The 11,515-nt window shown below is 42.7% G+C and overlaps 1 protein-coding gene across 1 annotated transcript; it reads left to right on the top strand.

Moving 5' to 3' along the window:
* Positions 1 to 662: 662 nt before the first annotated feature.
* Positions 663 to 10,662, top strand: PRDX3 (peroxiredoxin 3). The gene is made up of 7 exons (XM_030568355.1): positions 663 to 760; positions 984 to 1,122; positions 2,262 to 2,403; positions 3,302 to 3,437; positions 5,738 to 5,841; positions 7,004 to 7,169; positions 9,667 to 10,662. Exons 1-7 carry the CDS (start codon positions 725 to 727, stop codon positions 9,718 to 9,720), a joined length of 777 nt encoding a protein of 258 aa, XP_030424215.1. The 5' UTR covers positions 663 to 724; the 3' UTR covers positions 9,721 to 10,662.
* Positions 10,663 to 11,515: the final 853 nt, after the last annotated feature.

The raw sequence follows: 11,515 nt of genomic DNA, 5'->3' as shown, positions 1-11,515 counted from the left end.
AAAGGGAGATACCCTGGAGTCTGGTGCTGGTGGACCCCCCGTGAATGAGTGCTGGGCAGGTGCATCCCCCTACTAAGTTCAGACTTGGGGTGCAGGGTGGGTGGCTCCCAGCCAGGAGTGCTGCCAACTTTTTTTCTGCCCTAGGTGGCAGAAGGTCCCGCCCCAGAAATGCTGCCCCCGACAGAGGTGGCAGAAGGTCTGGCCGCCACGGTCACTGCCCCCCAAATGTTAGCGCCCTAGGCGACTGCCTCAGTTGCCTAATGGGTTGTGCTGGCCCTTCTTCCAGGTAGGGTGACCAGATGACAAGCACAAAATATGGGGACACACGGGCCAAGCCAAAAAACCCGGAGTGCAAAATATCGATCGGGATGTGGGACAAATAACTAAATACCGGGCAAGTCCCGATTTTATCGCCATGTCTGGTCACCCTACTCGCAGGCTCCGCGTATCTCAGGGTGCAGGGCGGGTGGGTGGCTCCCCAGGGGCACTGCGGGAAGCCAGGGGCCCGCCCGCTAAGCTCTGGCTCAGGGCTCCCTCTGGGATCTCCCCCGTCGCTCTCTGAGAAACCTGCCGCCCTGGGCGACCGGATTCGCACAGCCCCGCTGCGCCCGCCCGCCCCGCAGCCATAGCCGGGCCGGTTCCGCCCCCTGCCCGGCGGCCCCGCCCCGCTCCCGGCTTTGCAGCGCCGCGGGCCGGGCCAGCTTGTCACTCAGCCGCCCCGAAGATGGCTGCTGCCCTGCGAAGGTTGCTGAGGCCCTCGGTGAGTGTGTGGGCTCCGCTCCCGCGCTGCAGGGCGCTCGGGAGGCCAGTTTCTCGTGCACTGAGCCCCTTTCGTTGCAGGGCTCCGGGATGGGTAGGGCACCCCGCCCCCAATCCTGGGGGCACGGAGCTCCCCCCACCCCGTGCACGCTGCATGCTCCCGGCCGGCCCCCTGCGACCCGCCGCTCCTGCACGTGCCGAATCTCTGCCCTCTCTCCTTCCAGGTAGCGCGAGCAACTCCCTTGTCCTGGGGGGCCTGTGCGGCTGCCCTGCGGCCCCCTGTTCCTGCTGCTGCCGCCGGCGGCGGGAGGAAATGCACGGCTCAGGCAGAACTGGCCCTTCCCCGGCTCCATTTCAGCACCAGTAAGTCAGAGCCACCCCTCGCCGCCGCCCCGCCAAGAAGTGTCAGCTACCCTAGCGCGTGGCAGGCAAGCGGGTGCTTCTGCCGGGGCCCCCACGTGGGTGGGACTGAACAGCCGCAGGGGTTACAGTGTAGCTCGGAGCAGCTCCCAGGGGCTTGTGGGTCAATCAGTCACACGCCTGCAAAATCCATTCCTCTCCGGCTTCCGCCTGTCGCCAACTTCTTCACTGGTAAAGTAGCCCTTCATCCTAAACTGATGTGGGGATGCTGCTAAAAAGGTGACCTCTTGCTGGAGACTATGAGCAGGGCAGGGTTGGACTGTATATTCTTGGAATGGTAACGTCCCCTGCAGATTTGCAAAAAAAATCTGCAATTTCACAGTTGTGAAATGTTGATCTTTGTCTGGATAACATGCAGGCAAAGTGACTAAAGTTTTTCTCTTTACAGGATTGAGTTGGAAAGCATTCATGTCTAAAATGTCACATTTGTACACTGAGTATCTTTGCTTCTCAAACATGTAACCTGCCCCCTCCCATTGCTATAACATAAAAAGGCAAAAAAAATTCCTAACATAGTATGAGCACAAATAAATATATTCCTACTACAATATGGTGGATCTTGAGCTATTAAATGACAGTTGATTCAAAATTGTCAGGCATTCCTATATACTACTCTGGTTGATTAACTTATTTAATAGTTTAAAAGTATCTGTTTAATAGTTTAAAAGTACAGCAGTGGCTCTCAACCTTTCCAGACTGCTTTACCCCTTTCAAGAATCTGATTTGTCTTTTGTACTCCCAAGTTTCACCTCACTGAAAAACTTGCACAATCAGACATAAAAATACAAGTGTCACAGCACACTGTTGCTGAAAAATTGCTTACTTTCTCATTTTTACCATATAATTATAAAGTAAATCAATTGGCATATAAATATTGTATTTACATTTCAGTGTATAGTATACAAAGTAGTATAAACAAATCATTGTCTATAAAATTTTAGTTTGTACTGACTTTGCTGGTGCTTTTTATGTAGCCTGTTGTAAAACTAGGCAAATATCTAGATGAGTTGATATACCCCCAAGGAGACTCCTCTGGGTATGGTTGAGAACCACTGACATACAGTATGATTTATTCTTTCTAGGTTCTTCAAGGTTTGTTCCTGCTGTTACCCAGCATGCCCCATATTTTAAAGGAACAGCTGTTGTCAATGGAGAGTTCAAAGAATTGAGCCTAGATGACTTTAAGGGAAAATATCTGGTACTTTTCTTCTACCCCTTGGATTTGTGAGTGTAACTTTTTTTTTAAAAAAATATTATCTAGACTCCTGCTCAGTCAGACAGAAACAGCATGTTGTGGGTTTCTATCTCTACCAACATTTCATTTGACCTTGTCTTGGGTAGCCTTGTCAAGCAGAAAGCATGTCTGTTTCTAAAGTGTGAATGATAACAGTCGGGGAGGAGATGAGTTTCATACTGCAACAATAGTTCTGTTGGCTCATTTTAAGTGTAAAGCTGGGAACAAATCCTGTTGCCTCTGGAGGACCTTGAGTGCTTCAAAACAAAATTGGCTCCACTACATAGGGGGATCCTGGTTGCAGAGAACTCCTCTGCCTGTGCACCTTGGAGCTCTGAGTCACCATGAAGGGATTTACTTAGGGGTGGGCTATTGCAGAGCTGGCAGATCTGTGATTAAGCAGCTCCAGTAAACAAAAGCTGTTCAGAATGCGAGTTGTGGGTTGCCACTCACATAAAGTCCTGAGCCCACAATAGTAGCTGTGGAGTGGCTCTGCTGGTGGGGTAGCTGGGAGAGGATTCCATTTTCAATCCCTCCATCCACGTTCCTCGAATGTAGAACTTTTCTGCAAACTGTTCACCTAAGAGCTAGCAGAATGAGAACTCATGAAAATGTCTTGCTTGTTGAAAATGTAGACACACAAAATCAGTGTACTATTTAACTGCAATTGCTGTTTTTCTGAGACTTGTTGAAACTGATTCAGCTACTTGAAAACTTGAATCAGTGATGAAATAGAACTGTAAAACATGCTACATAAGTAATACAGCAGTGTGTTTTGTGCCTGGAAACCAATGTTTCCTCATTCTTTTAAAACTTTTTTGTGAAGCTTAGATCTGGAATAATTGCAACGTACTTTCTTTTATTTACTGCCCTTCTCTTCCCACCCAGCACTTTTGTATGCCCAACAGAAATTGTGGCTTTCAGTGACAAAGCTAATGAATTTCGTGATGTGAACTGTGAGGTCGTTGCTGTATCTGTGGATTCTCACTTTTGTCATCTGGCCTGGACAAAAACACCACGAAAGGTATGAGTCACATGGCTGTTTTCTCACTAACAGCACTTTAGAGAGTGCTGTTGAGAAGTTGTGTAAAATCCTGTATTTGCTCGTGCAAAGAGGCTGATTACCTTCAAAAGAGGATTCAACTCTGCAAACTCTTACTATCAAGCATAAATTTCCACTATACTTTTTGAATAATCTTTTTCTAATTGAACACAAGTGCATAGAGAGGCATTTCCTAAATATTCAACGTGCATACGTTTACAGTAGTTTATTTTAGGACAGGCCTAAAAAAAAAAAAAAAAGCAAACAAACCAAAAAAAAAAGCAAACAAGAAGAAAGAATTACCTGATTATAGCATTTGACAGCTTTTCTGTGTGTATATTTAATATGAGATCTAATTTTAAGTATTAAACTTCAAAGCACTGTCTTCCTCATCTGGTTCTTTTAAAATAAAAAATGTGGAGACAGATAATAGTTCAAAAGTATAAGGCTCAAAAACTTCTTTGCCATATTTAGCTAATAGCTAACTTCTGTGTTTGATGTAGTACCACAACCAGATACTTCGCTTTCCTGTCCAGTGTATGTCTGAGTACTCTTGAAGTTTACACAGTGTGATTAAATGTTAACTTCTGAGTAAAACCTATAATGCATATTCTATTTATGAGATCCCTTAAATAAAGGCAATTTATTACTTGTGATCTTGTACATAAAATTTAGTAGTTACTACATATCCCTGCTGTGTATGTGTAACTAGTAAGTAGTTAATCAGTAGCTAACTTTTTTCTGATCTAATTGAAACAAAGAATAATAGGCTTGTTAGATTTATAGCATCAGCTGAAAGCTACTGAAATTCCTAACAACCTCATTTAAGACACAAAAAAGCTTAAAACTTCTTGTGTAATAAAATGGTGCACCTAACTCCTTGAGAGAAGGAGGAAGTGGTAGGGAGCAGTTGTTCTTACTGTCAGGTCTCTTTACATTCAGTAATGTCAAAATGATGTTGGTCTTCTGCCAGTAACCAGACTAGAAAACCTAATGGAGCAGTTCAAAAAAGGCTCATATCTGATGTCTTCAGTTGTTGCTAATATGGTTATATGGAAATGCTTCATTGTGTTTATACTTCCTAGCAAAAATGTACCTAGGTCAGGACCAGTCTGAAGCTATGTATAATTGCAGATTCATGTGAAGGCCCACAAGCTGATGCTGCCTGCCTGCGTGTGTGTGTGTGTGTGTGTGTGTTGTTTTGTAATATGCAGACAGAAGAGAGAGCTAATTTTGTTAAAGTCTGTCATGCCTAATATACTTGGACAAAGCTTTGCCTTGGGCAAATCAGTTTGTATTCATATTAAACAAAGTTGGACCAAAACTCCAAAATGTGAATATTGGCTTTGATGTACTAATGCACATGTAAAGTTATATTTGGCACCTGTTTCATCCAGAGGTCTCAAAGCACTCTATAAAAGTGGGAAAGTATTCTTCCCATGGTGCCTTTGCAAGAAACGGAGGTTCAGAGAGACAAAGGCCTTAATTTCTTTAACGCTTATGTGAGTAAAGTTGTGCACATGTATGAGTAGTTCTGTCACGGATAGGTATGTGCAGAATCGGGGCTATGTGATTGCCTGAGGTTGCACACTGGTTCATTGACAGTGCCAGGAATAGAAAAGCTAACATTCATCAGTCTCATTTCAAGGATAGGTTATCCTTTGGCGGTCAAAATGTTGCACAATTCAGTACACTCTCTCACTCGACTGCCCAAATATAGGAAAATATGTGCTTGAAATGCTGAATGTATTTACATACAGAAAACAGAATATCTTTGACATAATATAACAGTTCAGATATAAACGTTACTAGCATGAACAAATGCAAACATTTGTACTTATATATGGATATTCAACTTGTATAATAAAGTGACATCTCTCTTAGTAGATCATGTGCAACAGATGCTCTTTTATTTAATTAAAGTGATCACCTAGTGTGTAAGGGGAAATAATTTTCCCTAAAATCTTTCCATTGCTGTTATGGGTGGTCTAGTACCAGCTGTGTCAGCAGTCTGAAAATCATCAGTGTAGAAGGGCATCGTGTTCAGGGAGGTGGTTTTTTTTAAAACCAGCAATTAAGTTTGCTGAAAGCATGTGAACTAATTATACCATGTTAAGAGCTTAGTTTAATAAAGGCTCAAGAATGAATGTTTTATCAGTGCTGTGACTCCTGAAGGGAACTCCTAGTAGGCAGTGATGCAATGAATATAAAAAGCTAAACAGACATTCAGTCTTCACTCTTATTACACTCAAACTTACCCTTTTGTTATTTATTTCTACTAGAGTGGTGGCTTGGGCCATATGAATATCCCGCTTCTGTCAGACCTGACAAAACAAATCTCCCGAGATTATGGTGTGCTATTAGAAGGACCTGGTCTAGCCCTAAGGTAGGAATTTGTTCTCTGTTAACCTCTACTGTTCCCTAGTTATGACAGTGCCAAGTTTAAAACTGCATGGGTCATATTGTATTCCCTTTCCCCTCAAAAATCTGTAAGAGTGAAACACAGCTTGTCAAACTGACTCGTTTTGCAGTTTCTGTAGAGTGTTATAGAAGGTGGGGGAAGGGTTTATAGCCTTGTGAAGAGGTCAGGGTGTGAAGCCTCTGGAACTTATCTATCCAGGAACACTTGTGAGGAAAGAATGTTCTGTTCTGTTCTTGAGACTCTCTTAACCCAATGCTTCCTCTCTTCCCTATCTCTCTGAGGGGGGAAGGGAAGGATAGGTTAGAGTAGTACTAATATTTATGCAGAGCTCCACGCAATTTTGAGGAGGTCAAGCATCACAGAGGCTCAAATCTGCCTCTTCTTGAGTGCCCATGGATTCCTAGCTGCACATATATGGCACAGCGAGATTTGCGACATGATGGCAAGGAAGAAATTATGCTTGGCTCTGCCTTGTACTTTCCCTGCTCTGCTTTCTGACCCTCTGTATTTGAGGACGCATGAGTTCTATTTCTCGTTGCTATATAGTAATAGAGAACAATAGTGATCCCAGAGCTCTCTTTAACTCTGCTTCATAACCCCTTTGTTTAGAAAAAAAAGCGCAACTTTTTGTCTAAATTATTGGCTAGGAAGAAACTTAAATATTTGTTGCCAAATCTAATTAATTCCATCACTTTAGTTTACGGGTGAAATTGAGACATTCTTTTAAATGCATAACCAGCTATCCTTGTAACTAGGAATTAGACTAAATCTTGTATTCTATATGCAGACAACGCTCAAAGTAGCACTTTAAATGGATTTGGAGGTGCCTTAAAATAACAGAAAGAAGTGCTTTCAGTACCTGGAAAGCATGGGTGGGATTAATGCTCTGATTACACTTTCGTAATCAGCATCTTTATTTCTGACTATTGTCATTACTTCTTCTTAGCTATCTTATTGTGCAAAAAGTACACCTTAGCAAGTATTGTACAAATGTTCCATACACTGTTGTATGAGTGATTTAGAATAACTTTACCTCTATGAAATAGATTTCAGCATGCACAAGATACAGAATTAATATTAAATTTTAAATATTAAAAAGGTTCAAAACATCTTTGTTCATATACAGAGGTCTCTTCATCATTGATCCTAATGGAATCATCAAGCATCTGAGTATCAATGATCTCCCTGTTGGCCGCAGTGTAGAAGAGACCCTTCGCTTGGTGAAGGCATTCCAATACGTGGACACTCATGGAGAGGTTTGCCCAGCTAACTGGACTCCAGAGTCCCCTACGGTATGTGTTGGTTAAGTATCACCATCCAAAATATGGACCCAATCCTGGAAAATGTCCTACCTTTTTGCATGGAAAGTCTGAAGACTGGGCACTATAATATGAAAGGACTCATTAACTTAAAAGTCTTTTAAGTTTTCATTGTATGAATTGAAGCCCTCAGTCTGAACCATTAAAGTACATTCACAATACACCTCTACCCCAATATAACGCAACCCAATAGAACACAGGTTCGCATACAACACGGTAAAGCTCTGACATGCTGCCGGGCCAGGCCAGGGCTGAGGGGATTGATAAGGGGCAGACGGTCTCTAGAGGGGTCAGGGGCTCCTACCCCAGGGTCTTGGGGGGCAGGAGCTGTGGGAGGGCACTTTTGGGGGCCCCGCAGTCCCAGAGTGGCCTGGGGGATTAGCGGGTGGCTGGGAGAAGCCCACTCTGCTTCCCTCGCCCCGGCTCCAGACATGTCGCTTGAGGGAGGGGTCTTGGGGGAAGGGATCCCCCCGCACTCACCAGCAGCAGTGGAAGTGGAGCAGCCCGGCCCTAGCCCACTGCACTCCACCAGCTCCCAGCCACAGCACTCCGCTTCCCACTGCAGGTGAGTATGGGGGGCGTCCTTTCCCCAAGCTCCCTGCACTCACCTATGTCGGGAAGTGGAGCGCTGCGGCTGGGAGGTGGCAGAGTGGAGCAGGCTGGGGCCACGTCACTCTCCTTCCTGCCACCGGTGAGTGTGGAGGGCTTCCTTTCCCCCACCTCCCCGTACTCACCGGCGGCGGGAAGCAGAGCAGCCCAGCCCCAGCAAGCTCCACTCCACCAGCTCTCAGCCGTGGCGCTCCACTTCCCGACGCAGGTGAGTGCAGGGCCTTTCCCCAGCTGCGCCCCAGCAACACGGCTGGGGCTAGGAAAGCGGAGCAGGCTGGGGCCACGTCACTCCACTTCCCTCTGCAGGTGAGTGCAAGGGGGCTTCCTTTCCCCAACCTCTCCGCACTCACAACAGGAAGCGGAGTGCCGTGGCTGGGAGTTGGCAGGGTGGAGTGGACTGGGGCTAGGCTGCTCTGCTTCCCACTGCTGCCGGTGAGTGCCTGTCAGGGTTGATAGGGTTCGGAGCAGTCGGGACAGGGGGGTTGGGTAGGGGGTGGGATCTTGGGGGTGATTAGGGGTGAGGGTCTCTGGAGGGGGCAGTCAGGGAACAAGGAACGGGGGGAGGGTGGGGCAAAGCAAGTTTGATATAATGCGGTCTCATCTATAACGTGGTGCGATTTTTTTTTTTTTTTTTTTGTCTTCTGAGGACCACGTTATATCAGGGTAGAGGTGTACTAGAAGTTACATGTGGAGAAAACATTCACATTTTGTATTCTTTTGAGAGTACAAAATCCCTCCCTCCACCCAACACGTCTGAGTACATGCAGTCTTCATTTGCTTCCTGTATTAACTGTCACGACAGTCTGTCTGGATTGTCTTGATTTGCCTTGTGTTTTGTATCAGTTTAAATTAGGGCTGTCAAACAATTTTTAAAAATCGCGATTAATCGTGAGATTAAAAAAGATAGCTGCGATTAATCACAGTTTTAATCGCACTGTCAAACAATAATAGAATACCAATTTACATTTATTATAAATATTTTGGATGTCTTTCTACATTTTCAAATATAGTGATTTCAATTACAACACAATAGGAAGTATACAGAGCTCACTTTATATTTTGTTACAAATATTTGCACTGTAAAAATGTGCAATCTACAAGTTGAAGAATGAAGGGCTATACAAATGTTTAGCATATCTGGCATGTAAATACCTTGCAATGCCTGCTACAACAGTGCCAATGCAAATGCTTGTTCTCATTTTCAAGTCACTTTGTAAATAAGAAGTGGGTGGCATTATCTCCTGTAAATGTAAAAAAAACTTGTTTGTCTTAGCGATTGACTGAACAAGAAGTAGGCTGAGTGGACTTTGTTTTGTTTTTGAGTGCAGTTATATGGGGAAAATACCTACATTTGTAAGTTGTACTTTCACAATAAAGAGACTGCACTACAATACTTGTATGTGGTGAATTGAAAAATACTATTTTTTGTTTCTCTTCTACGGGCAAGTATTTTAAATAAAAAATAAAAGAGTGAGCACTGTACACTTTGTTCTGTGTTGTAATTGAAATAAATATATTTGAAAATGTAAAAAAATATCAAATATTCATAATAAATTTAAACTGGTATTCTGTTGTTTAACAGTGTGATTTAAAACTGATTGATAGTCCTAGTTTATATTTTTTAAATGTCTTGCAGTTAAATATTTTTCAGTTTTCTTTTTGCAGCTGAGAAGCCTGCACTTCTCTTAAAATACCTCTGTACGTTGCTTCTCATGAGAGAGTGGATGTACAGAAGTAACTGTGTGGTTTATTAAAGCATAAACAGTATTCTTAAATGGAATCTTAAATATAAAGCCATATTTTTTATCTCGTACACTTTGTGTATATACCAACTTGTATAAAACTCTCTCTTTGTTTACAGATCAAGCCAAGTCCAGAAGCTTCTAAGGAGTACTTTGAGAAAGTGCATAAATAGATCATCAGATACAGCAAGGTGGCAATGAAAGAGTCCTTATTACTGTTACTTAGAAACCATATGCTGGATTTCCTAAGGAAGCAACCATGATTGCATATAAGTGCAAATTTTTTTAAATTTTTTTTTGGTGTTTAAGAAAAATTGTTAAATGCTGAAACATTTAAAACTTGTTGATTATGTAACTATTTAATCATATTCTTGGAGCTGTTTTTTCCCCAGAGAGAGTGCACTGCAGTCCCATATATCTCTGTATTCAGCCATTCTCTTCCTTATCTCTCCCTTGTATATGTGTCTGTGACTTTGCAGGGGAGGAGAAGTGTTGGCCTTTCCTCCTTCCTTTTAAGCAGTCTTGGAAGAGAAATGGTGCCAGGCTTTCTGTGCACACATGAAATTGGATGATAGACTCTTGTTTCTGAGAGCTGGAAATACTGAGCTGTAGAGTGGATGATACAGAGAAATATCTAGAACGTGGTTCCCTTTAATTTTCCAGTAGCTCTTTTAAGCAGGGATGGAAGAATTCCTTGTACAGATTATGCTCATGGTTTTTTTTCCAAACTTTTTCCACATGCAAACCTGATTTGGAGGTTGAAGTAACAAATATCTACAATTGTTCAGCTAAGATGTATTGGAATATAGAACATTAAATGAAGAATAACTGCATCCGGTTTAGGAACTGGTGGAGATGTGAACTTAACTCTAATTGTGGTACATTTACTGGCGCTTAATCATTACTGTTTTTGCCTTTTGAAATAGTTGGTCATACACTTAAATTTTCCGTTGCACTAAATGCAGATTTCCAAATATTGTAGTGCTTGATGTGTAATTATGTAGGAAGATTCACTAAGTCTGTTTAAGATTTAATATGGCTTCTTCCTGAGATGATTTTGAGCATATATTTTTTCTTAAACTATGAAATCATCAATAAATTAATCTTAAAGCAGACTGTCCACAGTGTTGTTCTAAATACCATCTAGGTTGGATGTTCTTTCTCCTCTGCTTACCAGAGACTGGGTGTGGTGTTGCATGAAGTTTTATTTCCCACAGCCCCACCTACTACCACTTATAAGCTGCTAGAGGCTGCAGATAACTGTGGAAGAAACTGGACCATATGTGTGGCAAAGGAATAGCTGCTGAAGAACTGGATTAGTGAAAACTCCTTAAAATCCTGTATAAACATAATGAATCTCTTCAGCAGGGGTACAGAAGAAATAATGTGGAAGAATGAAGGTGGAAGCCTGTAAGAGAGCCCAAGTTGGAGCAGTGGATAGCTGGACTAGCTAGTTCTTTGCTAAGAGAATATTGCTCTAAACTGTAATTGACTAATCTGTCAAAATGCTACAGTTAATAATGAAAAAGGCTTCTCTTGTATCATGCAAGAGCATGTGGAGTGTTCATTTAGGCACATTGACTGGAAGAGAGTGATAGTGAGTAACTGAGCTCTTAGCTCTATATACCTACCAAGAATCTTTTTGATCCTGTCAAATTTCATATTAGTTTAGGTTTTCATAAGTGTAGCATTAACCAGATATTTGTGAAAATTTAAGATCCTGCAAAGACTTGCGCATGCTTCCTCTATGCATTGTATGCAATCCCTTTGACTTCAAATCAGTGCTCCTTGTTTGATATTTAAACATTTCAAGATAGGAAAAATCTCTACTTCAGTGTATTTTCAGTTGCTAGAACTGAACAGGCATATGGTGAGTCACAGCTGGGTCTCACTGCTAGGTAAATTGGAAGTAATTATGTCTTATCTATTTCAACTGTAAACCCTTTGGTGCAAGGACTTTCTTACTAT

The sequence above is a fragment of the Gopherus evgoodei genome, chromosome 7, assembly GCF_007399415.2.
Source record: "Gopherus evgoodei ecotype Sinaloan lineage chromosome 7, rGopEvg1_v1.p, whole genome shotgun sequence".
Taxonomy (NCBI): Eukaryota; Metazoa; Chordata; order Testudines; family Testudinidae; genus Gopherus; species Gopherus evgoodei.
The sequence above is the reverse complement of the archived record's forward strand: the minus strand, read 5'-3'. Positions and strand labels throughout refer to the sequence as shown.

Coding starts and splice junctions, on each gene's coding strand:
- PRDX3 (XM_030568355.1), top strand. CDS start 725: ATGGCTGCTGCCCTGCGAAGGTTGCTGAGGCCCTCG. Junction 2,404..3,301: donor TTCTTCTACCCCTTGGATTT/GTGAGTGTAACT, acceptor CTTCCCACCCAG/CACTTTTGTATGCCCAACAG. Junction 7,170..9,666: donor GGACTCCAGAGTCCCCTACG/GTATGTGTTGGT, acceptor CTTTGTTTACAG/ATCAAGCCAAGTCCAGAAGC.